The sequence below is a fragment of the Pinus tabuliformis genome, chromosome 4_2, assembly GCF_031772625.1.
Source record: "Pinus tabuliformis cultivar Carrire ecotype Pingquan chromosome 4_2, CPIR1, whole genome shotgun sequence".
NCBI classification, from domain to species: domain Eukaryota; kingdom Viridiplantae; phylum Streptophyta; class Pinopsida; order Pinales; family Pinaceae; genus Pinus; species Pinus tabuliformis.
In genome coordinates this window covers 576836124-576862216 of record NC_142304.1, presented here as the reverse complement: position 1 = coordinate 576862216, position 26093 = coordinate 576836124, and the positions used below count along the sequence as shown (strand labels likewise).

General features: G+C 39.3%; 1 protein-coding gene and 1 pseudogene across 3 annotated transcripts in view; one reads left to right on the top strand and one right to left on the bottom strand.

The window, feature by feature from the left end:
* Positions 1-26093, bottom strand: part of LOC149170617 (translation elongation factor Ts (EF-Ts)) — a 177530-nt gene that overhangs the window by 117130 nt on the left and 34307 nt on the right. For all 3 annotated transcript variants that reach the window (XR_016259000.1, XM_089423943.1, XM_089423942.1), the window contains 4 exons: positions 23139-23228; positions 21882-22053; positions 20826-21016; positions 20339-20464 (listed from right to left, as the gene is read on the bottom strand). Coding sequence is in view for 2 of the 3 variants with exons in the window: in XM_089423943.1 (XP_089280069.1) it covers positions 20339-20464; positions 20826-21016; positions 21882-22053; positions 23139-23228 (579 nt within the window). In the remaining variant the exon portion in view is untranslated. The remainder of the gene's footprint in view (positions 1-20338; positions 20465-20825; positions 21017-21881; positions 22054-23138; positions 23229-26093) is intronic.
* Positions 9627-10574, top strand: LOC149170618 (nucleosome assembly protein 1;2 pseudogene; annotated as a pseudogene).

Below are 26093 nucleotides of genomic sequence, written 5' to 3'. Positions count from 1 at the left end.
CATCACCTTGGTCATTCTCTCTAACTAGTGGTGAAACTCTAGGGACACACTCAATCTATTTGAGTATTCTGGTCCAGTTACCATACAATCTAGTAGGGCCCCAAGGAAGGGAAACCTAAGGAACAGCTACTAGACTAAGTGACAACAATGGGACAATGACCCATTGTCACCTTATTCAAGATCCCTTACTCTTTACGGACTTTCATTGATGGGAGGAGTCTAGGTAGGAAGGGAATCACTTAAGATTGGTAAATCAATGATACAGGTATGAAGTGATTCCACCAAGCCCATTCAAGGAGAGACACAACAATGGCTTAATGCTTCAAGGAAGCTAACACGCTCTCTAAGAAAGGCTTTAAGATGAAGAGATCAAGACCTAGGGTTTTAGATATGATGATGATAATAGGTATTCCTAAGGTCAAGACTCTAAGAGATGAGGTAGGACCTCTCAAAGAAGCTCTATGTGATGATTTGACACTTCCCAAAGGCTCTTCACTCTCTTTGAGAGACCTAAGAAAGACTTGTGTTAGACCTAGGGTTTTATGAATAATCGTGGGAAGAAATGCTTCCAAGGTACTCACTAGGTCAAGGCAAGGGAAGAGAAAGGGTTTCTTATGATTTATTCCATTGAATACAAGGCTCATACAACCCTCAAGAAAGCCACCTATCCAAGGAAATACAAGCTAGGTTTCCCTTCTAGGGCACACATAGGGCACAAGAATTTATGGATGAATTACCATGAGAAATCAACCAAAATTGGAGATCCTCTGGACAAAACCTCAAAGAAGATTTTTGTCCGAATGGAATCCAAATACTCACTCTCTAAAGGATTTTGCTTGATGCCCTAGCTAGCTGTCCTAGGAAAGGGGCCGAAAGTTTTAAAAAAAGAGAAAAGAGGAGTTGATCATGAAACATCTTGGACGTGTGCATAGTCCTTTGAGCTATGGAGTCTAAGATGATTCAAAATTGGCCAAAATCGTCCTTAAGGAGGCTAAAGATTGATTCCCTAGCAACCAACCTTTAACATTTACCCACCCAAGATTCATGAAATTTTATGGAAAAAAACAAAAAAACAAAATTTCATCCACTAGGAACATTCATCATTGCCATACAATCAGTGTCATATGCAATTGCCAACCAAGAAGCTTTCCAACAACGATTTTCAACAATTAGCGCACAATAGTATTAACCTAGTTGTAACAATTCCATACATTAGGTATAACCTAGTTGCACTTACAAGATGACAATATGATATATCCATCCACAAATCATGAGATAGCTCCAAAGAAGATCGAAAATTTCAGCTCCAAATGTCAAAAATTAAAATGCATCAAAGAATCTCTAATAGTCTCCAAAGAAAAAGTGTAGGTTTCTTTCTACAAGAGAAGAATCCAAGTGATCATGATGAGTTCTCACCAATGAGACTCACTTCTATTTATATGAGTCTCTCTAAAACGAATTAGCCTAATGAGCCCCCAAAATTATAAAATAATGTGCTCAAAAACAAGCCTTGATCACAAGCCGGCCAAGTAGATATCACAAGTTATGAATAAGCCATCCATATGCAAGACGAGTTAATGACATCATGAAGATGTAGCGACATTGGAGGGCCACGTTGACTCCTCTAAGTGCCATGATGAGAGAGAGGGCTCCAATAAAGATGAATTAGCAGATGGCCCCTAATTTTCCATGCAAGTCATCATGTGGTGCCCCATAGTGGGTTTGGGGCACAAACACTGGTCTCATGGGTCTCCTGAAGAGAGATAAGCCTGTAGACTGCTCCGAATGAGGGCTTTGATGATTGTGCCTGCGCTCCCAAGCCTCAAAGATGAGACAAACCTCCTTTGGGCCTTGGATCAGTTTCCATGATCATGCTAAGTCAATCGGGGCAGACTGGTCCAAGTGCATCATCTCATGAATAATGTGGGGCAATGAACAAATTGATGAAGGTTCAAGGTGCTGAGGGTGCCCATGGCATGAAATGATGCTCTACCAAGTGATAAAGTACCATGTCTCTCAACGCATCCCCTAGGGGTGTCAATATGATCCTCTGGTGGGCTTGGGCCCCAGTTAAGTTGCCTAGCCCATGATGAAACAACTTGCTAATTAAGATCCAATGTGCTTCCTCACCATTAGGTACAATTATTCATTAATGCATCTAAGTGAACCAAGCTTGTTAATCAAGGGCACATTGAGACTTCATAATGGGATTCCCTTCCAAATTTGGGGCTTTAGCTTGTAAATTGTAATAATGTTACCTCCCTAGGTAGGAGTGGCTAATAAACAACCATATTAGGTGTTCCCAACCCCTAACGGGAAGACAGGTCCTAGGTACGTCCTTCAATTGATAAGGGTCATGTGAACAACGATGTGATGGATAGGGACACAAGGGTCTCAAAGCCAAATGCCATGGGTTCAAGGGTGTTAATGATGAGGGATGTCCACATATTTAGGTGTAACTATGTAGGAGGGAGCAATCATGGATACATGAGTTACCCCGAACTTTGTTTTTCCACCCTCCTTCATTTGCCTTTTGCCTTTTCTTGAGTTTTCTTTGTACTACTGCTTGGGGCTCCAAGAAATGAGAGCATATTATGTATGATATAAGCAGTTATTACCCACTTAAGGTGGGGCAGTTCACTACCCACCAAGGGTTGATGTGGGGGCACTCATGGGGCCCTAAGAACCAGGGTGATGGTCATAATGAAACGATAGAGCTCATGTTTGGCTTTTGCCAACGTGCTAATATAATATCTTGGCCATCTTTTGCATTTTATTATTTTCTTTTCTTTTGTTTCTTGCTTGTGGCCACGATATGCATTTAACCCCCTTTTTTTAGCTACATCAACCTCTGGGCAACATTTCCAGGCCCGACCCAAACATGTGGGAAAGGGGAGGGGATGTACCAATGCCTTGTCGACCTAGAGAGGGAAGACGATGAAATAGGGCTTGTAATGTGCGGAGGGGAGTGAAAAATGAGAACTAGGAAAACGAGACCACGCTACCAAAATCGAGGTTTCATAAGTAGTGCCCTTCATAAATCTATAAGCCAATAGGGGAGATCCCATGGGACTAGGATTGAGGATTAACCCCCCATTTAAGGTGAGGGAACATGATGACAATCAAAACCCTTCCTTCTTTCAAGTCACCCAATAATGCATGCCCAAAGAAAAACAAGCTTAAGCACTCGATTTCACAACGAAAAACATACCTTTAGGATTGGGTTACTCACCTTCAAACATATTCTCTCAACAGATGGGTGAGGGAACATACGACTAGCTCAGGGCGCGAAGATGAAAAGGCACAATATATTAGCTACAATGAGGGTTGTAGGGGGTTGATGGTTGTCGGCTAAAGACAAATCTAGGAAAAAAATTCTCCTATGTAGTCACCGACTTTTGGTGGTTGTTTGAAATCCAAAGCCTTCACTCTAGGCGATGATGCTAAATGGGCTCACTCAACTTATCTCAAGAGTACTTTGAGCCTAATGTTGAAAGGCACTTACTCAACTGAGTAATTATGGGCCTCTAGGACCATTCTTCTAGTCAAACTCTTGACTCAAGAAGAATGTTTGTCCTCTGTTGGGCCATTCTTCCTAATCCTGGTCAACATACTTGACCCAGTGAGAATGATTATCCCTGAATGTGCTAGTTAAGTTGATGTGTCAATTCACTACCTGTGGAAAGCATCCTGCATCAACATCATGCTCAACAAGTCGTCACTTGGAGCAATTCACCAATTACCCAAGTTGTCATTTTGAGCCTAGTCAACACCTGTGACCTATGGTGAAACCCCAGGCTATTACCATTCCTGCATGCTAAATGAATGGTAACTCTCTTGCTTGATGCTAAAGGCACTCACTCGCCCACCTAGGGAGAATTCCAAGCCTTGATGCTCTCTAGGTCGTTCTCCCTAGCCACATTTTGAGGCCTCTGGTCAATACTTTGACTTGCCTATGTTCTGACCTAGGGAGAATGTTTGCCCTTTGATGCAACAACATCAACACTCCCTCTGACTGAGGGAAGCATTCTCAACCAATCTAAGTTTGTCCCTTAAGTATACAAACTTAACCCTGGGACAGAGGCTTTGTCAGTAATCTACTTGACTGTAGAATAGTACAGGAGCCACGCTGCTTCCTTTTGTACCATGTCTTGGTACAATATCTCACTATTCTTTGACCTGCAATCATGGTCGTCACATGCACTTGGTCAAACAATCCTGCAAGTAGTTTTTGAAGCCATATTTCTTCTCAACTTACCAACCAAGTTGCAATATACTCGATCTCTACAGTACTGAGTGCGACAGATATTTGCTTCCTTCTCATCCAAGAAATCATAACGGAGCCCAAACTGAAGCAATATCCTGATGAACTCTTTATGTCTTTTGCACTCTCTGCCCAATCTGAATTTGTGTATCCCTACAGTTGTACTTCATTGTTTGAGACATATCTCAAACCATAATTGGTTGTGCCATAACCAACTATACCATGCTAGTATTTCAAAACATGTTGAGCCACATGCCTTGGCTCAACCATAATCTAATCAACTACTTTCTGGTTACCTAACTAGGTGCTCTTTCTGAAACAGATCATGTTGCAGCAATCCTTGTTGCTCCATATGCCATTGTTGCTTTCTAGTTATTGTAGCATATCAGCTAGCTAGCCTGACAATTTTAATGATAGCCCATCACCCCAAAAATCTCCAAGGGATCTCAATAGTATGCTTCAAGGAGATAACGCATCAAATCTAGGACCTTCATCTCGAATTCAAAGGTCAACTCCCTCTAAAGCTAAGGCTCCCTGATTGCTCCTTCTGTTACGAAAGAGCCACAATTACTCCCTCTAACACATGAGTCTTGTCAAGTAGAGCAAATGTCTTTTGATGATCCTCTCCCTCTTTCAAGGAGAACTCTCTAATCTCAAATTTCGCTCTATGTTGCCATCTGTTGCTAAATCTTGTAGATCTATTTGAAAGTCATCACTGACTTCCTTTCGACACAATCAAGTTATACTTCAAACTTGTTGATTTGTCTACTCCTAAGCTCGAATCTCATCTAGTACAAGATCTCTCAACACAAATCATTGATTATGGGAGAGTCTTCTTGTCACAAGATTTGCTTCGTTCTTCCACTACTTTCCTCTAATGCTAGAGCCTTGCCAGCGTTTACTATGTACCTTCAATCGTCACTAGAATGCCATGGAAGAATGATTACAACCCAGCAAAAGAAACAAGGACAAGAGGCTAACAATAACGACAATAATAATTAAGTAAGAGAGATATAAAATACTTATCTTTTGAGGATTATAGTGAGATGTTAGTTGCCTCTTGATCTTGGCATTTGCAACAATCTTGTAAATTTATCAACCTTGTCGTCATCATCAGCATGATGTCATTCCTTCCTTGCATGAACTAGGGTTTCTTCTTTCAGCAAAAACAATAATCTAAGGTTTTATCCACAAACCCTAGGGTTTCCACATCCAATACTTCTAAGATTTATAAACCCTAGGTTTACAATACTCATTTTACACCTTTTGCTAGTCCAACAGACTTTGTAATGTGCAATTTCTCCTTTCCTTATCAAAAGCCATAGAGTTTCCATGCCTGATTGCAACTAGATAAACATTGAGTTTGACTTTTTCTAACCCAAGAGCTTGACCTTCATCCTAGTAGTCGTAATAATAAGGACACATCAAGATCTACAAATGACTCATCTTTCTTGAGAGGATTTTGGTCTTCAAACTTGAAAGGGAACTCAGCCTCTTCTTCATTGTAAGCTTGTCATGTCAAAAGCAATCTAGCTCCATCAAGGTGTGCTTTCTTCGAGTATGTACATTAGAGGCAGTTATCCTGTTTCCTTATTTCGAATAGATCAGCCCTGGTCCTATGATCTGACTAGATCAAAGTCCTATCTAATTTCTCATGAAAACAACTTTGATACAAGTCCAATAATATTCACTGATAAAACTATTTGGTGATAATTTCCTCCAGCAGAAGTTTACAAGAATGTTCCCAAAATAAAACCTTTGATCTCAATCATGGTATGTAGCTAAAGCGACAATACATTCCTTTCATTCCAAGCATCAAACCGTAGACTTATAGCTTTGTTGATCTCTTTATAGGTCTGTATTTTGAGGCCTCATACTCATCTTTGAACAACCCATCACTATAATGTGCTTCCATGGAAACAATGTGTATTGTGCTTTGTATGAAACAAAGTCCTTTAAAAAATATGATTTGTATCTTTTATCAAACCTAGTAGCCAAAACAAATCTTCAAGGGGAACACTTCAAACTTGTCATTAAACATCAATCCAATCTCTTTCACAATTTAAGAATTAAAAGTAGACTTCACGCACAAAAGGTGACTTTTTTGTTGGCTTATTCTCAAACAGAGATATTTTCGAACTTCTTTTCGCTACTTCCTGAGACTCCTCGACCTTAGTCATAGAGGCTCAGATCTTCAATACACTCACGATCACGTCGGTACAAGACAAGGCATCTTCCATCATAAGTTCATGCTCCTATAAACAAGGTATGTTTTAATGATCCAAGTCGGGATTATAACCTGCCTTCTTGTTGACATGGTCTTATGAAACATCAGTCAAATTTGTGACCTGAATGTACCACAAAAGGATTACAAACCAAAACAACTTGTAAGTTGCTCTTAACTGTGACATTTTGGATTCTCTAAGGTCATCTATGAAGCCACTCTGCCTTCTACCATTAGTCCTGAGGCCTTCTCAACCTTCTGCAACCAAATTGAGGCATCCTCTGTCTTTGTACTATCAATCTGAGGTCTTTCAGTCCTTTAACAGATGGATTGAGGCCCAAAATTTAGGGCTTCGGCCCTTTTTCTATAAACATTAAAGCTTCCACCAGCGAATCTCGGCTTCATTAAAAATTGATTATTCTTGGAACCAAATGATCTTCCTTTCTTAGTAGCTTCAAACTTTCTTCAACTTGGTATAGAATTGGTTCTGGAAATTCCCTTAATGGTTGCTCTATAACCCATGCTCCGATACCGTGTTGAATTTTTCAAATAAAAACTAATTTAATAATTACTTCATATGATTTCTTAAGTTATTTTTTCTTATGTTCACATTCATCATAAAGCAATTACACAAAAGATCTCAACAGTAGAAACAATAAATGAGAGTAGGATCATAAAAAGACAGCCAAACACATGAGACACAGAATTTTACCATGGGAAAATCCACTTGGGGAAAATTTCTAGCAACCTTTTTCTTGGAGAAATCTTTCAATTCAACAAGAGATGCAATTGATCTTTCCTAGTCAAAATGATGCCAAATAGACCAACAAGAGATCCCTGGTCAAAATGTCTTCAAATCAAGTCAAGATGTTGCCCAAAAGTCTCGGCCTGCTTTGCTCTGCTAGGGCCAAATTTCGGCCTCCTCCTGGTCTTAGAAAACTTGGACTTGCTGCCAAATATGCCCTGAAATTCATCACACGTGCTAAGTCAACAGAGAGAGAATGTCACACGTGCGAGGTCAAACTTGGAGAGGGAATTGCTTCTTCTTGTCTTCACCCTTCTTGTTTTGTTCCTCTTATGCTTGGATCAGAAGATGTTATTGGTTGAGGTCGAATGGTGTCAAGGAGAGGAGGTTGAATGACATTATATATATATATATAGATATATATATATATCTTTCTTAGGAGGCCGAATGTGTGCCACAATAGGGCTAATCCAACTTGACTTCTTTAATGCCAAAATATTTTAAATTAAAAATTAAAATTCTTTCTTTTGAAAAATACATGAAGAACATGTCATGAAATTTATCAACACATATATTTGAAGGGCTAGATTATACAATATGAAGACTGACCATAGCTACAAAAATCCAATAGTCCCAAGAATAGAAGAAAGTAAAAGACACTAGTGCATTCTTGTTCTGCACATACTATTATGAAAATCTTCCAACCAACAATGCTTTAGGTAAATACATTACCCATTGTACAAAGATTGATATTTACTTAGTAATAATGATGATAATAATCTAATTTTAAGGTCACGACCAAGCTAGACACCAAATTGGTGGATGAGATCCCCTTGTTTGCAGGAAAAGTGATCCACCTCCACATCGCGATTTGACTGCTAAGTCTATGATGATGTACATACTCTACCCCGCTCTGATTTTGAACCTATGGCCTCTTACAAGGAAGCACATGTGAGAGAAAAATATAGTCAATACCTCCAACTTGGCTATTTAAATGGTTAACATGGCAATTGTAATGACATATGCCTATGTATAATGTGCGAGAAATATATAGATTGTAGTCAATGCCTCCAAGCAACCTCTAACATAAATTGAATTGATTTGTCTCATGCATCCAATAGTCACCAAATGAACCAAACAAATTAAAAACAAGTGAGAGGTTGGTTCTAGAGTCCATCAATCACAAACATCCACATTCACTAAATGAATTTTCATTGGAATAACCAGGAGTGAAAGAAGGTGTAGTGCAATTGAACTAGTGCATTTGTTTTGGTTTTGAGGGCCCAAGGTTAGATTTTTGTTGCCTTGATGTAAAATTTAGTAAAAACCCAAATGCAGACTTTAATCATTTGGTGTCACCTCATCAGTCACAAGCCATGGGTTAATCTGGTATTTGCAATTTCTCATACAATACCTAGGACTTTCCTAGCCACAATATTTTCATTTAGTCTCCAATTATGCCCTATTCTCACTCAAATTGTAAGTTAAAGTGATGAAAGCTCCAACCCACGCCATACAATCTAAGTGGAACCTCAATAGGTCGCCCACCATTTCCTCAGCAACATAACCTACCTCTTTAGGCTGACTCTCCAACTTCAAGAGTGGCTCCCCTAAAACTCAATGGGGCATAAACAATAAGGAGCAAGGTGAGATCACCAATAACCCCAAGGAATGAGTTATTGGGTTTTCGAAGAAAACAGAAGAAGTGATGATGGAGGGATGTGAAGGCCAGTGCCAATATTCAAGGGCGATGAAGTCAAGGGAAAGTTAGGACGAGAGGATATGAAGAAGAATGACCCTCAGGTTGATTACCTTGAATAATGGATTGGGGAGGAGAAAATAACATCTAAAGAAGGGTTGTTATGAATATAATTCATAACAATTAGCTAAATAAAATAGATATAAATATTAAATTATTAAATATTATTTAGGGAAGCCCCAAGAGTTAGCTCAATCGGTCAAAACAGTGCCTCGCCAATCGGGAGGTCACAGGGTCAAATCCCGAAAGCTCTTGGGGTCAGGTCAGTATAGGCCGAGGGGTGTGCTCCCCTTCGGGGTCGAGCGCCCAGTTATTTCGTGGACGTAGCGGCTGCCCATTGACCATGGGTATCCGTGAACCACATGTGAAAAAAAAAAAAAAATATTATTTAGGCTAATTAGTCATTAAATTAAGTGAAAAGGCATGTCTAGAAGACATGCCCATTCACGAAAGGTCCCCCTGCTGGGGTATAAAAGCAAGGTCCTCATTGTACATTCAAATCATCTCATACATATTTTATATAATAATAAACAATTATTTTAAATACCTGTGTGTATTTTTATAATTAAATCTTCAAGCTATCAGTCTTTTCGTGCTTCAGCATAAGTTTTTATGCTACAGTGATATCAGAGCCATGGCACACGATATAATCATGCGGGTCTTCGAACGTTGTACGCAGCACAATGTGCCATTGCATGCATATCCTGATTACTTTGAACAGTTTAGTATTCAAGAAGCAATTCAACGACTAGAAAAATCTTTTGCAGAAGTTAAAGAATGTCGAAACAAGATCAATAATAAGGGAGATGATCTAGCTGAGGATTATCTAGACCAAGATAATGATTCTGATAATGCTGATATAGATCAAGAAGATTTTGTTCAAAATAATGATAATGAACACAAAGATGTAATAGATAATGATCCAGATGAACAATATCATAACAAGGCGGAAAATGTTGGAAAAGACGAACAGAAGCCCCTTATTGACATGTCTAGTCTCGCTAATGCTCTTCAAGGTGGCAAGGCATCCAGACATTCAGGTCTGGTAAATGCTTTAAAGGACAAGTTGCAAACTTTTGTTGGAACCTCTTCCGGATGTATTGAATCATTACCTCCCAAAATAAAGAAGCGAGTAGAAACATTGCAAAAAATGCAGGTTGAACATGATGAGCTACTGTCCAAGTTTTTGGAAGAGAAAGCAGCATTGGAGGCGAAATATCAGAATATGTATGAACCTTTGTACAATAAGCGCCATGATATTGTGAACGGAATAACCGATATTCAAGATAATAAAGAGGAGAAAACAGCACAAGCTTCGAAGGAAGACAATATTGAAGAAAAGGGTGTCCTTGAGTTTTGGCATACTGCCATGACCAATAATGAGATTTTGAGAGTTCAGATTACAGAACGTGATGAAGATGCCCTGAAGTTCTTGAAGGATATAAAATGGTCTCGCCTTGATGATGAGAAAGGCTTCAAATTAGATTTTTTCTTTAATGAGAACCCTTATTTTAAGAACACCGTGTTAACAAAGATCTACTATATGGTAGATGAAAATGAACCTATCTTGGAGTACATTTGATATAGTTATCTAATATATAAATATTAGATAGAGTGGTTGGGAAAGTGCCCTTGTATCAACACCGGTCAAACCAAAGGTCAGATCACCTCGATTTTCGTGCCAAAAGTTGCGACCTGCCTAGGAGAGGCAAGCACACCCAATCCGCACTTCTAGAAGGTCAACGCTTGGTCAACGTTGGTCAAAGACATGACCTGCTGCCCTAGCGTCCTTCTTTCCACATCTTCCTTGCCCTGGGACATCTTCCTTTTAGCCACATGTGTGAGAGGGAAAGGCTTCTTTTATGCATAGGAGAGAGAGAGAGAGAGAAGTTGAGTGAACTGAATTTTTCAAATGAGGAGAATGCTCCTTGTATTTATATGCAAACGTTGAGAATGAATAGACATGACTGTTGGGCTTCTGAGCCTACATAAGTTTGTTGGCCGACCTTGACAATTTGTCCATAATCAAAATAAATTCATATCTCCATAAATACTTATCAGAATCGAATGATCTTTAGATCAATCCTACACCTCTCGATGAAAGGAATCTAGGAAAAATATCAAAAGCCATAAATAAGGTGATCCACATGGAGTTTGGCCTTAGTTGCCAATTTTAACACTCCCTCTCAACTAGGGAGAACTTTATCTGCAATCCGTCAGACCGTCGCTGCAATCCATCCATCAAATGCTCTGTCTTGTACAACTTGACTCCACTCTGCTCTACTCTGCTCTGCTTTGCTTTGCTCGAACTATGAAAAAGAAGAAATGATCGAGGATGTATCATACCATCCTTCACTAACCCAAAGTCAGTCTCAGAGTATGAACCACTCTCACTGATCCTAAATCAATATCATCGATCCCAGATCAAAAGGAGGTCATCCTATCATAGGGAGTACGGTAGATTCAGCGATGCGTCCATCGATAGTACTACTATGGTCCCTATCCTCATTTCCCTGCTCATTGATTAGATGAGAGGTACTTCCCATGAGTCCCAAACTACATGGGTAGGATGCCTCGACAAGAGAACTAATCATCCTATCCACAGGAGAACGAATCATCCTGTCCAGGGGATGCCACAAAGAACTAATCATCCTGGCCTATAGGAGAACTGATCATCTTGTTCCACAGTCCCCACAGAGAACGAATCATCCTGGCCCACAGGAGAACTAATCATTCTATTCCACAGTCGCCATAGGGTGTCACAAGGGAAGGTTGAACCTTTACCCTATACATAGTGCACCACCAAGGGATGGTGAGTCGCCCTGTGGTCACATGTCGCCCCAAGAAGTACCCCGCAAGCCCCTGGACCTCCCAGAGCTCAATGCATCATACTCAACCCTCATAAGAGGGTCTTTGAACGACACCAAGTCGTTCTCAGAAAGTCAGGAATTTGACCTTTCCTAGGGGTTTTTTCAAAATGTCACCGACCTGTTCATCCGTACTGATATGTTGGAGCCTTATTGCTCCTCGCTACACCATATCTCGAATATAGTGGTACCTGATATCGATATGTTGGAGCCTTATTGCTCCTCATTGCACCATATCTCGAATATAGTGGTACTTGATATTGATATTCTTGGAGCAATCATGAAATACGGGATTCTCTGATAAACGAATCCCGCTCTGGTTGTCACATAGAATCACGGTGGTATCCAATGTAAATCCAAACAGCTCACTGAAGAGCTTTCGCAACCAGACTGCCTCATAGGAGGCCATGCTAGTAGCAATGTACTCTGCCTCCGCGGTGCTGAAAGCCACCGACTTCTGCTTCCTACTCATCCAGGATATCGAGGCAGATCCCAAAGAGAAACAACACCCGGAAGTGCTCTTCCGGTCCACCACACTGTCTTCCCAATCAGCATCAGTATACCCAAGTAGTCTCACATCTCCGGCAGTGTATCTCCACCCATGAGTGATTGTGCCATGAAGATATCTCAACAGATTCTTGGCACCAATCGAATGTGAGTGGTGAGGCTCAACCATATGTTGACTCAATGTGTTGACTGCAAAGCATATATCCAGACGGGAGTTCACCAAGAACATTAATGCTCCGACAAGTTGACGATACTCGGTAGCAATTCGTAAAACTAGTCTGGCAGCACTACCGCTTAACTTCTTGAAGTCAAGCTCCATCGGGGTAATTACGGGCTTGCAGTCCACCATCCCGAATCTCTCCAATATCTTCACCACATATTTTCCTTGAGAGAGGAAAATCTCCCTTGGTTTCTGCCAGACTTCCAATCCTAGGAAATAGTGCATAAGTCCTAGGTCTTTCATCTAGAACTCAAAAGCTAGCTCCCTCTTACATTTGTGAATGAGAGGGTCTACACCTGTTAGAAAGAGGTCGTCAACATATAGCACCAGTATGAGAGGCTTGTCATCTATAACCTTAAAGGTTAGGGTCGGCTTCACTCCTAGTGAATCCCAACTTCATCAAGTAGTTACCTATCCTCTCATACCATGCTCGGTGTGCTTGCTTTAGCCCATAGAGGGCCTTCTTCAACCTGCACACATGAGATTCTCGATCATAAATCTCAAATCCTTCGGGTTGCTCCACATAGACCTCCTCTTTGATTGAACCATGTAAGAACGCAGTCTTGACATCCATCTGATGTAGGTTCCATCCTTGCGAAGCAGCAAGGGCTATGATCGAGCGGATGGTGGTATATCGGGCAACAGGTGCAAATATCTCGTCATAGTCTATACCTTCCTTCTAGTAGAAGCCACGAGCGACAAAACGAGCCTTATACTTTTCGACACTTCCAACAACTGCATGCTTTATCTTGTAAAGCCATTTTGAAGTGACAACTGCTTTGTCCTGGGGTCTGGGGACCACATCCCAAACATCGTTTTTCATAATAGACTCGTATTCCTCGGTCATAGCATCCTTCCATACTTGATGCTTGACGACATCTGTGAATGCCGAAGGCTCATTTTGGATGATCGTGCTCATGATGGTCAAGTATCCCTGATACCTGTTCTGCTTCTTACTTTCACGGAAGGTTCCTTAGGGTGCAATGTGTCCTTCAGCATCATCAAGTGTCCCCCTAAGCCATGAAGGCCTCTTCTGTTATGAAACCAGCTCAAGAAAAGATAGAAAAGATAGATCAATGCCTTAGAATTCAGCCTCTTCGAGGGGGCAACCTCCTTTACATTACATAAATGAACAATTCTTGGATGATACAAATGACAAAACCTCCTTTCTATATATAGAAGTCTAAGGAGTCACAATATAATCTAGCCGACCTAACAATAATAATATAAAGCCACAAAAATAACAATAAAGGGATTCTATGGGGCACAGAAATAACAATATGGGGGTAATAGGGGAACAACAATATAAATAAGGGGTATAACTACAATAGTAATGGGGTAATCACTAGTATTATAGGGACCCAACATCTTCCTAGAAGAGAAAGGCTCTTGCGGATGAGGATCAATAGGATCCATAGATTCTTCCACATCGACCATCGTCTCATCTTCCTTTTCCTTCGGTTCCCCAGTGTCAGCTTCTTTAGATCCTCTTAAAGTAGGAAGATTGTCTACCTTGCTAAGAGCCATATCTTCGTCAAAGGTGACGTCATGACTAATCTCGACTTCCCTTTGACCAGCTACATAGATTCTATAGCCCTTAGTATTTTCGCTATAGCCCACGAAGATTCCTTTCTTTCCAAATGCACCCAATTTATTCCTTTTTTCTTCAGGCACATGAAAATATACAGGGCTTCCAAAAATTCTAAAATGAGATATGTCAGGTTTCTTACCAGTGAACATTTCTTCGGGAGCCTTGGAACCCAATGCTTGATGAGGGCACCGATTTTGTACAAATATGGCGGTATTTGCAGCTTTGGCCCATAGAAACTTCGGAAGTCTTTGATCATGGAGAATAGCACGAACAAATTCCACAATTGTACGATTCTTCCTTTCCGCCACACCATTCTACTCAGGAGTATATGGCGTAGTAGTCTCCCTCTTAATGCCAGCCTCTTTGCAAAAGTCATGAAACTCATTGGATTCATATTCAATTCCATTATCAGTCCTTAAGATCTTGATCTTCTTTTCTCTTTCATTCTTCATCAAGGCTTTGAAGTGCCGAAACCAGAAGAACGCTTCATCCTTCATTTTCAAGAAGTATATCCAAGTCTTGCGAAAATAATCATCTGTAAAAGTGAGGTAATATAAATATCCTCCCAAGGAGTTCACACGCATCATACCGGATATGTCTAAGTGAACCAACTGCAATATATCAGAGGTCTTGCTTTGGCTTGAGGGGAATGGTCCCCTTTTTAGCTTTCCTTCGTCTCATCCTGGACATACACCTTCTTGCTCTAATCTGAACTCGGCATCCCAGTCACCATTTTCCTTACATCAAGTAGAGCTTTATTATGAAGGTGAGCAAACCTTCGATGCCATAGTTCGGACTAAAGAGATGTGTCATAAGACATGACACCCAACGGACCTCCTCCGACCTGATATAATGAATCAACTCGAAACCCAAGAGTAAAAGCATCTTTAAAGTTCTTTTTCCATACACGTACCTTGCCATCGCTAAAGGCCACTTTGTAGCCTTTGTCTTCCATTGCCGAAATGGACACCAGGTTCTTTTTGAGATCAGGCACATATAATACATCTTGTAAGTGGATGGTATTACCCTGATTCAATTGAAGAGTGACATTTCCTATGCCTTTCACAGGATATTTTGAATTATCTCCAAGAACAATTTCCAGGTTGGTTTCCTTCTCTATCAGATTATAGAGAGCTTCTTTGTAACCAGTGAAGTGCCTTGAGGCACCACTATCAATAAGCCAATTTCCCAGTGAGTCCGGGGGAGCAGTAGTAGATAGAGCTGCTGGTAGATAATATTCATCCTGCTTATTGTTAACAATGTTAGATTCATACCTGGAATTTCTTGCCTTCTTGAATGGTTGTCCTCTTCCTTGATTTCCAACACTTCTTTTACCTCTGCCATTTGACCTGCCATTCCTTTGATTGCCTTGAGAGGGATTTTGATCATCGTCCCGGTGTGAGTCCCTTTTATCAGGGCACTCCCTTGCATAGTGACCCGTTTTATTGCAATTGTAACATCGTCCTTTTCTTCCACCCTTTGGTCCAACCTTTCCTTTGAATTTAGCCCCGGAATTGTTTCTTCTTTTAGTATGAGAAGAAAAGGCAAAGGGATGACCTTTAAGTATGGGCATTTCTTGCTCTTCCATCCTCATTTCTTCTTGAATGCATATAGTACGAGAATTTCTTTCAGCTTATTTCTACGAAACAAGACTTGATTTGCATCATTAACTTTAAATAAACTCACCAATCTATCGTAGATTTCCTTGGAGGTGTTCAGCTCGGAAACATAGGCCACCAAGCGTTTGTCGACAGAGTCCCGGATGATCTTCCTTGCTTTGACTTCTCCCTTGGTCCATTTGTTCCTAGCAGTAGCGGATGCATTTGATGGAGGCTCAACAATCTCGCCTCTCACATGGTCCAACACTTCCTGCTCTTCTAATGTTAGATCGAGAGACATCTTCCATCCGTGATAGTCAGATTTCTCACAGAGTTTGTCTTCAGCAGGGAAGGGTGTTGAGGACCTCATGATTTCTTGAAGATAGCCTTGCCAACCTTCTCTTCGATGATTTCTCTTGCTCTTGCTTGGGCTTTGTCTTCACCTCAGTTCTCATACCATGTTAAATTATGGTATGTTCTATGCTTAGAGCAGTTTACTTATCTTTCTTCTTATTAGCTACAAATTAGCAATCACATATACATTAAGTAAAGTGCAGATAGAACATTAAATAATCAACAAAAAACAAGCCAAGACAAGAGACACAAGATGTGGCGGCTAGCCAGGGACAAACCCTAATGCGGGGAAACCCTTTGATCAAATCTTCTTTTATCTTCAATAGTTCGGCAGAGAAAAATAGTACAAAATCTGAATTCTGTAATTTTATATCAGCAGCAGCAAACCCTAGATCAGCAAAGTCAAACTTGGTCAAACTAGTTGAAATTGACTTCAAAATTACTTGGTCAATTTCCGGTCAACTTGTCCTCGAACAGCCTGAAGAAACAGCCCTTGAACAGCACCAAAAGTTCAGTGAATTTGCAGATTTCTGAAATCAACTGCAGCCCCAAACTAGGGCAGTCAACACCAGTCAAACCAGAGGCCAGATCACCTCTATTTTCGTGCCAAAAATTGCGGCCTACCTAAGAGAGGCAACCACACCCAATCCGCACTTCTGGAAGGTCAATGCTTGGTCAACGCTGGTCAAAGAGATGACCTATTGCCCTAGAGTCCTTTCAGCGTCTTCCTTGCCCTAGGACGTCTTTCTTTCAGCCACATGTGTGAGAAAGAGAGGCTCCTTTTATGCGTAGGAGAGAGAGAGAGAAGATGAGTGAATTGAATTTTTCAAATGAGGAGAATGCTCCTTGTATTTATATGCAAACGTTGAGGATGAATAGACGTGACTGTTGGGCTTTTGAGCCTACATAAGTTTGCTGGTCGACCTTGACAATTTGTCCATAATCAAAATAAATTCATATCTCCATAAATGCTTATCGGAATCGGCTGATCTTTAGATCAATCCTACACCTCTCGATGAGCGGAATCTAGGATAAATATCAGAAGCCATAAATAAGGTGATCCACATGGAGTTTGGCCCTAGTTTCCAATTTTAACAAACACTCGCCATGCCAGCTAAAATCCCACACAGCTCAAATGCCATTGATGGTAGATATAACAGAGGCACTCTAGCATAAGCCATAGGTTTGCAGCTTCCCCTGAAATAAGAAGATATAGTCCCATATAGAGCATTTTCCTCTGCTGCAGATCCTGTTGGATGTTTGGTAAAGGCTGGATTTACGTCCTAAATACTTATGCCATTTCCTGTATTTCTTATATAACATTTTCATAACCTCATCCAGGGCATGCTCATCCAACTTTGGCAGTGGCTCATGCTTTGAGGTCTTCCATATGTGTACATTAACAAGAAGCAAAATTACGTGCTCCCTCTTATTGGATACATTGACCAAGCATCCTTCCTGAAATCGCAATAAAACTCAAACAGGCTGAGCACCCATCAATTGAGATGCTATTATTTACCTATAACTATATGTGGCTGCCATAAATCATCATCCAACGGAGGTCATTCAACATAGTAGGACTTAAAAACCTGCTAGCCATAAATCAGATCTGCATCAAAATTTGTTCAGAAGTCGCTCTATTTGCTGCACTTATCAGCTCTTCAGGCTTTGATTCTTGTGATTTCACATACATCATTGCATGGCACTGGCCAGCACTGGGATCCTTTTGCCTGTTATTTTGCTCAGGAATGTGACAAGGAACAAGCACTTCCTCCTCCACATCTCTGATCTAGTAAAAAGGATATGCTGCCAGCACAGTGCATAAAACATATCTGAATGCTCCCATATCAATTCATCTCTTCTTTTGCACCACATCATGCCTACATTTGCAGTACATGCTGATTTGAGGGTATCTTCCTGCTGCTGGAATGCATGGCAGTGACAGCTCTGAAATATGCTAGGGTTTGACAGTTCAACTCTCTGCATGACATAACCTCCAGCATTATGGATGTTTGAGTGCAAACAAGAACCTTGATCAAGACTGCAATAACGAGCTGAATCTTCAGGCATAACCAGTCAGATTATCAATCTGCTACAGGTTTATAGTCAGCTAAAAATGGCACATGGATGAATCATGATGCCTTAGATGACAGGCTGTATACAAATTTCCACAAGCAAAGAGATATTCCAGATTAACACCTCATATATGGATGGACAATCTGAATCATTGCCTCAACTTCCATTGCATCATAGCTCTGTTTTAGGCTAAGTTGCACGAAACGCCAAAACATTTCAGAGTTTCCGAAATGGGTACATTTAGAAAAGTCACCTCCCAAAAATGGAAATGTCAGCCAAAACGCCAACTGAAACGGCATATATGTATATGTATATATATATATATATATATATATTAAAAAAAAAAGTGAATAACACATTATCTTGCAAGTAAAAAGGGAGTAAGACCCATAGATGACAATTTAGAAGGAAAACGGAGTCTATATTAACTCTCGTAGATGATTACACGATGGTCGAGTTTCCGCTGAGTTTTGGAGTTTCAGGTACAGGTACGGCCCAAAACGCAGGGTTCCTATAAGTTTTGTGCAACATAGGTTTTAGGTTTCCATCCATAATAGCATCTAATCTTTTCTCTCCTTGTAACTCTTTTAATATGGTCAAGCTAGGTTCTAATCTTTTCTGACCTTGTAACTCTTTTAACATGGTCAAGCTAGGCTGACCACTTCTAACTCACAGTCAAGGCTTTTTTATCTTGGCCCTGTTGAGAAAATTTGCTATAGGTACCCCTGGTGGAAAGGGGTAACATGCAACCAAAAAAAAAGAATTATCAGCCCCATTTGTGAGAATCTCTACCAATCCTCTTCGGTTAACAATTTTGATTTGTTTTGATAATGTCTTTCGGATTAATCACATCATAAGTTGATGGTCGACATTTTGAACCATCTAATGTGGTTCATCATTAGGACAAAGGTCTTTGAAACCTGTAAACGAGCTCGTTCAAATTGATGAACTTTATCAGCCATTTCCCTTCCGTGTAGGGTTATAATGCTTGATTTTAGACTTTTGTGATCCATACTGATTTTGATAATGTCTTTTGGATTAATCACATCATAAGTTGATGGTCGACATTTCAAACCATCTAATGTGGTTCATCATCGCGACAAAGGTTCGAATCGTAGACCATCAACTTATGATGTGATTAATCCGAAAGACATTATCAAAATCAGTATGGATCACAAAAGTGTAAAATCAAGATATTTTGATTTATGTTGATCTAAACCTTAGATTAAAGTAATAGACCATGAAAAGACAGAATAAGAACAACCACAATCAAAGAAAGGGGTTGATCAGTACAAAGGGAAACGATCAAAAATCAAAACCATAAGATTAAGATTTTTTTGGGTACATTTCCCCTGCATACCTTGACATTTACTTTGTTGTTCATGACAAAATTATGTTCCAAAAGTGCAATATCCTCCACAATTTTCCTTAACTGTCCTTCCACCAAACTTTTGTAGTAAATAACTGATAACAAAATGAGAATTCTGGTAAAGAGCTAATTAATTCCTATATGACCTTACAGAAAAATTTATAATCCATCAATTTTATTGAAAAATACAGAAAATGCCTCCAAGAGGCCTCTTAGTCTTAACATATACTGTATCAATTTACTTGGTGCATCTGGTAATCACTGAATGGATTATCATCAAACAAATTAGGAACAGTACAGCAATCAATTTGTAATCCATCAATGTAAGAGAAAAACACATAAAATGCCTCCAAGATGCCTCTTAACATATAAAGAATCAATTTACTTGGTGCATCTGTTAGTCATTGAATGAACAGAACAAATTAGGAACAAATTAGGGATTAAATTTTGGGGGTCATCAATGACAGGCATCTGCATTCATTGAACGAATCTTCATTGGAATTAGTAATGGTGAGACAATATACAGAGAAGCCTCATTAGGGCAATTTTTTTTGGTACAAAGGGCCAAATGTTTAAATCCTGCTAGCTCAATGTGAATCTTTGTAAACCCAAATGCAAACATCGATCAGTTGGTACCAGCTCATCCTACTACTCACAGGCCACAGATTAGAGGAATGATCCATAAAAGATGGAATGCGAACAAAATACATGGGAAAACTACCAAAAACAATAAGATATTTCATCAGCGCATTCCCTCTGCATACCTGGACATGTACTTTATCGTTCATAACAAACTTCTGTTCCAAAAGTACAATTTCCTCCACAAACTTCCTTAACCGTCCTCTTACCATTTTCTCTATAGCAGCTTGAGGTTTTCCAGACACAGCAGCCTGTCGAAACAGAAGAAAAAAAGTTCAGAAAAGTGAAGCAGAAGCATAGTCACAATGATAAACATCTTTTGAATATCTAGTCACAAGGCACTCATTTGGATGCTAGTGCAAAAGTAAGGTGTGCTGTATTGTAGTACCAGTTTTCAGTTTTACTTGACTAGCGAATTTAAGGTCCTAAAAGGAGTCAGCTATGATTCGTGGCATCTAGCTCGTAGGTCAAATTGGGCTTGAACCTTGCACTCTTGTGTTTTTTAGTTTTAACAAATTTATCTGGGTTACCTTTTTGTTCAATTAAAATTATCATATATAGCACTTTCAGCACACAATGTAGTATATGTAGTAAAGTTCCAAAACATGGTACCTGAGTTTTGAGGATATCACGCTCAGCCTCTAATGTTTGAGCTGTAACATGAGACTTTGCGAGAAACAAAGGCCTAGCTGCAACAACATGCATTGCAAGATTTGAGCCCACCCTTTGAAGCACTTCTGTTGGTAGTGGTACATGCAAATTTCCACATTCTAATGTCAACAGGCCAGCTATGCGACCAAGCCCTACATGCACAAGCACAGTGATTATCGGAGACAAATCTCTGAGCAAACAATCAAGTGCAATTTGTGTTGGCACTCCCAATTTACTTAGACTTTTCTTAACAGGGAGTGCCAACAACAACTTACAAAGAGCCAGAATGCATGGAAGTGAAGCATAACTTAGTTTAACCATTCTGTTTGCTCTATTTTACTTTCATGTAGCCAATTTGTACATTTTTTTTATTACTTTCAAGGGGAGGATCATGTTCATACTCACAAAAAGACCAAACCTGCCTGAAAATTATGTATTGCTCTAATGTCTATACAAATTCAAACATATGGGATTCTGGAGGGAACTTTAGTGTTATGGATAAATTTAGATGTTTGAAAAGTGGATTTAGGATGTCAGATAATGCTTGGTGATGTAGAGGGCTATAAAAAGAAACATTTCTGATTGAATGGCCTTGTTTCTCTGTCATCCTTAAACTTTTATAATGATATTGCACAGGATAATTAACTTATGTATAAGCTCTGTATAAAATACAGAATCAAACCACTCTTATTCATGGGATACTGTACCAGTATCAAATAGCTAGAATTCATTATATTGCTATTAGAAAGTGAAATGGGATAAACTCCAAGACGACAATCCAATTCCTTATTCTGACCACTAATATCTAAAACATTCCAATCATACATGTGAGAGTTGCAGCAGTAAATTCAACTTGAAAAGAGACAGCAGCCATTTTGATTTTAATGTGTTAAAAATCAGAAACATATAAGGCAGACGAAGTCTCATTTCTTCAATGTATATATCCATTGTGTCAATATTCCTTCATTCATCACAATAAAAGGGATCTAATAACGTATTGTAAGAAATAGTACAAACCTGGTTGCGGAGAAGTATGAAGATATGAGGAAACAACGCCATTTGCACAGGACAAAGCAAAACCTCTTCGAAGCTTCACATTCTCTCCCATGATAGCAGCCACTTCCATAATTGCATCTTGAACAGTTATCTCCCTAGTTAGTTTAGGATGATCTAAGATAATGTTCATTTCCTGCGATACCGCATAGCCATGTCACAAACAACAACAAAAACTACATTTACACTACTTGATTATTCAATGTTAACATCCAAAACCTTTTTCATTTTTGTTTGAAATGTTTCTGATTAACTTGGTAGCAAGAATGCCCTTTCCCAATATATGAATTTTACAATGGAATGTAGCCAGCTTACAACCCACAGAAGAACCCCCTCTCTAACAAGCCATGACCAGAGGGAATCTAATCTGTCAAATATGCCCAGGGCCTGCACCTGGTCCCATGATCCATCTGCACAGAGGCCTGCTTAAATAGGCAAGAGAGATATTTTGCATGGACAAAACAGCCCATAAGGGGAGAAACATGCCCCTGAGGGATTTGAACCTTGGTGGGTAGTATGAAATACCCCCACTTTACCATGAAACCAATAGCCCATGTCAGCATCATAAACCTTTTGACTTGACTGTTAAACTCATTTCTCAATATGCTGATTAACATTTTTCTTTTTTTACATGTAACTATTTTTCCCACCCTCCAATCTATAGGAAAGAATGGGACTGCTGGTACCTTGCCAGCCCCAATTTGATTATTGGCTCATGAAGAACCCCAACCAACAATCAACTCACAAAAAACAAACATGTCACAAGTGGGATTTGAAAACAGGTGAGGAGGATAACATCTTCGCCTTTCAACAACCCAAGCTAGACCCAAATGACTGGCATGCCTATTAGCTTCATGAAATTCATTCTGGATTTAACTCCCATTTTTTGAATGATCCAAATTCCAATTTACACTTGCTGGGCCTTGTTAGAATTTTCAACCTAACAGGTCCAATCAATAAGCTTTTACATCAATTTACCTCACATCATGTTTAACTTGAAATTATATATAGAGAAATTGCTCATGGAACCAACAAAGATTGCTGAAAAATACAAGTGTAGTAGAAAAACAAAGAGAATGACTCCTGCTTTCTAATTATCTCGTCTAAAAGATCCAAAAAGAAACATTAATTTCTATGGACTAAATTATCCAAAATAAATGTCAGTTCCAATTTATTTTACAACAAAAAACTTAGATCAACTTTCATATGGTAGAGCCTTACCCCTAGGAGTTTTAGATCTAATGTCGCAGATTCAGAAAAAGGTTTGGGTAAGGTCTCCATGGTCAATGCTGACTTTGCCACAGAATGTGCCTGCCATTAAGCAAAATTCCAAATCAATATAAACTGTAGGCCTAAAGTGACAAACTAGAGAGCAGGAGAGGATCTAGTAATAAGCAACAATCCACAGTTATACATCCTAATAATTATACGGACTATATACACGAATTGCATCTGTCATGAAAAGTTACAAGTTATGGACATTTCTCTCAATAGAGATCAAAAAGTGACTAAGATGTTTACAATGTACAAGAAAACACACTCAAGAATTGATAATTTAACACAAACTTTCGCTTTAATATCCTGCCTTGACTCAAATGAGCACTTTATGAAGGAGAATCTTAATAGACCCTAGTTTACTTTCATCATTGTCTAAAAGCAGCTGGCTTGGTATTGCAAGAACCTTTTGATCTCTAACTAAATAATCGCTTTGCATTTAAGCAGTACAATAACAGCAATCTTGTCAAGTAATAAGCTCAAAAACATTAAAAGCTGAAATCATGACAATATTTATGTGTGTCTGTATAAATTCAGTGTTGCAAACATCGGCATCAGGATAAAATTGGCAGGAATCTGGAAGAGCAAAAAATCGTAAAAATCAGATAAATATTGGTAAAAATCGGCAAAATTACGAACCAAAAAAAATACAAAATACAAAATACAAAAAAATAAAAAATACAAAATACAAAATTTTTAAAAAGTCAAAAAAATTCACTTAAATCACCAGCTGACCACGGCCCAGCAATTTTTTCCATAGTATCGTGATTTTTTTGCTGGTTTACGATAAAATCATGATTTTTTTGCCCTTGAAAGAATTGGCCAGGGAAAAAAATTGCAGTTTCCCAATTTTTTGGTGATAAAATCACAATGTTTCTACTATTCCAGACACTTGTACTGGACTATGTGAAATTATTATCTCTAAACTCTAGTGAAAGGAGGCGCTCCAGAGTCCAGACGTAAGATGATTTTATCAAATGTTCATGATGTGCCAAAAAAGTAGGTTAATGGGATTCAAATGTACCATCCATTAGACATACTGTGGGAGTGTGAAAGCTATTCCTGAAGCCAAAGACAATAAAGATACAGGCAAGTATGAAAGTACACAAATAACAAAAAGAGAAAGGACTAGTAATTATTAGGTATAGATGTAGAAGTAGAGGGAGAAGAAGCATCTCAGCCACATCAATCATTGCAAAGGTGCCAATGCATTGGAAGATAATATCATCAAGGGAGTGCCCGCGGCTCAGAGGACTGGAATGGTGATCCTAGGAGAAAACTGGAAGCAGCTAGTAGAGGCCCCATAATGCTGAAGGCCATTGAAAAGGATCTAATAATGGGTGTTTGAGGGTCAGACGAGGGCTGGCAGGCAGATCCAAATTGGGAGCCGGTACTCCTCTGTGACCTTGTGGAAGCAAGTATTCTGGTCATCAAAAAGGAGAAAGTGCATGGTCTCATTGATCAGATACAGTATTTATTCTTGGGGGTGGGGAGGAGTCTGTGCAGAACTTGCATCCATCTGTAGCCGAGATAAGTGCGAAGGAGGTAATCTGCCCATTGGGGTTGGGTTTAGGTGGACCTCATAAGGTCTATTATCTGTGACTAATCACCTCACATGTGAACAACGAAGAAAGAGAAGCACATCTGATCTGGATAGCCAAAGGAGAGACCCCTGAGTCACTGTAAAACCAAGGAAATGTCCTTTGGATATCATAGGAATGCATGAAATGATCTGCCATTAAAACAATGAAGTGCCACCTTCTGACAGTTAGCAAGTTGGCATCCATTCAAATATCGATTCAATACTTGTGTTGAAAAGTGTTGAAGCCCCTGATTTGCCTCTTCCGTTGAAATTGCTTCAAACTGGCCTAGAACGCTCCTATAAGCATATCCCTAAGGACAAAACTATCTCTTGACATAGTATTTACAAGGCCTATTTAAGATTTATTTTTGTGTTGATGATTTATCTTTATGATTCTGTTTAGTAATTTGTATTTTCTTTGTATATGGTTTTATTCACTCATGATCTTGTGATTAACTTCTTATCATCCACTGGTGTATATCAAAGTCAACTCGAGAATTAGTATAGTTATTTACATATTTAGGGTAGAATAAAAATAACCTCAGATAGGTCTTCTAACCTTAACAACAGCATTAGAGCTGAAGAGAAAGCTTCTGAAATTTTCTGAAATCCATCATCGCCAGCCTTCATGTATGATCTACCCATTTTTCTCTTTGAAACCTCAGATACAGACTGCAGTAAAATTATGATAATAAGCTTGTCACAACAGGTGAGCCAAAAATAAATTGAGAAAGAAACAACAAGCTCTGCCAAAGTCATAATTTGTTCAATCCAGTGTTGTGATCGCGATTAAATTCCTTAAATTCCCAACTCCTTAATCATTGAAATTCCTGAAATACTTGGACAACAATCCACGCTGAACTAAACCATCTTTGATTACCTCTTATATCAAATATTCAACTGCTCAAAACAGGGAACCCACCTTTATTCTATTGTCGCATTCAGGCTCTGATGATTCTTCAATTATGAAATTTTCTGTTGCTAAGGCTACATTCTGTTTTCCTTTCTCTTTAACCTTCACTTTAGAATGTGAGTAGCTCAAATTTCACAATTCCACCATATGTCACCTATTTTTCCACAATAATAACACTCAAGAGTCAAGATCTTCTTTGCCTATTTGTTTCCCTTCTTTTCTGCTCATTCAATTTTCAGCAAATAATGCACTGTCTAGATGAAAAGCACCTCTTGGATTCCTTTCCTTCAGCCCTTCAGCTAGCCTTTTTATCTTCAGCTAAAAGAGATAATAGCGTATCATCTAAAGACTTTAAAGACACTTGACTTAATGAAAAAAAAAGCATTGTTGAAAGATGAAGGTAAAC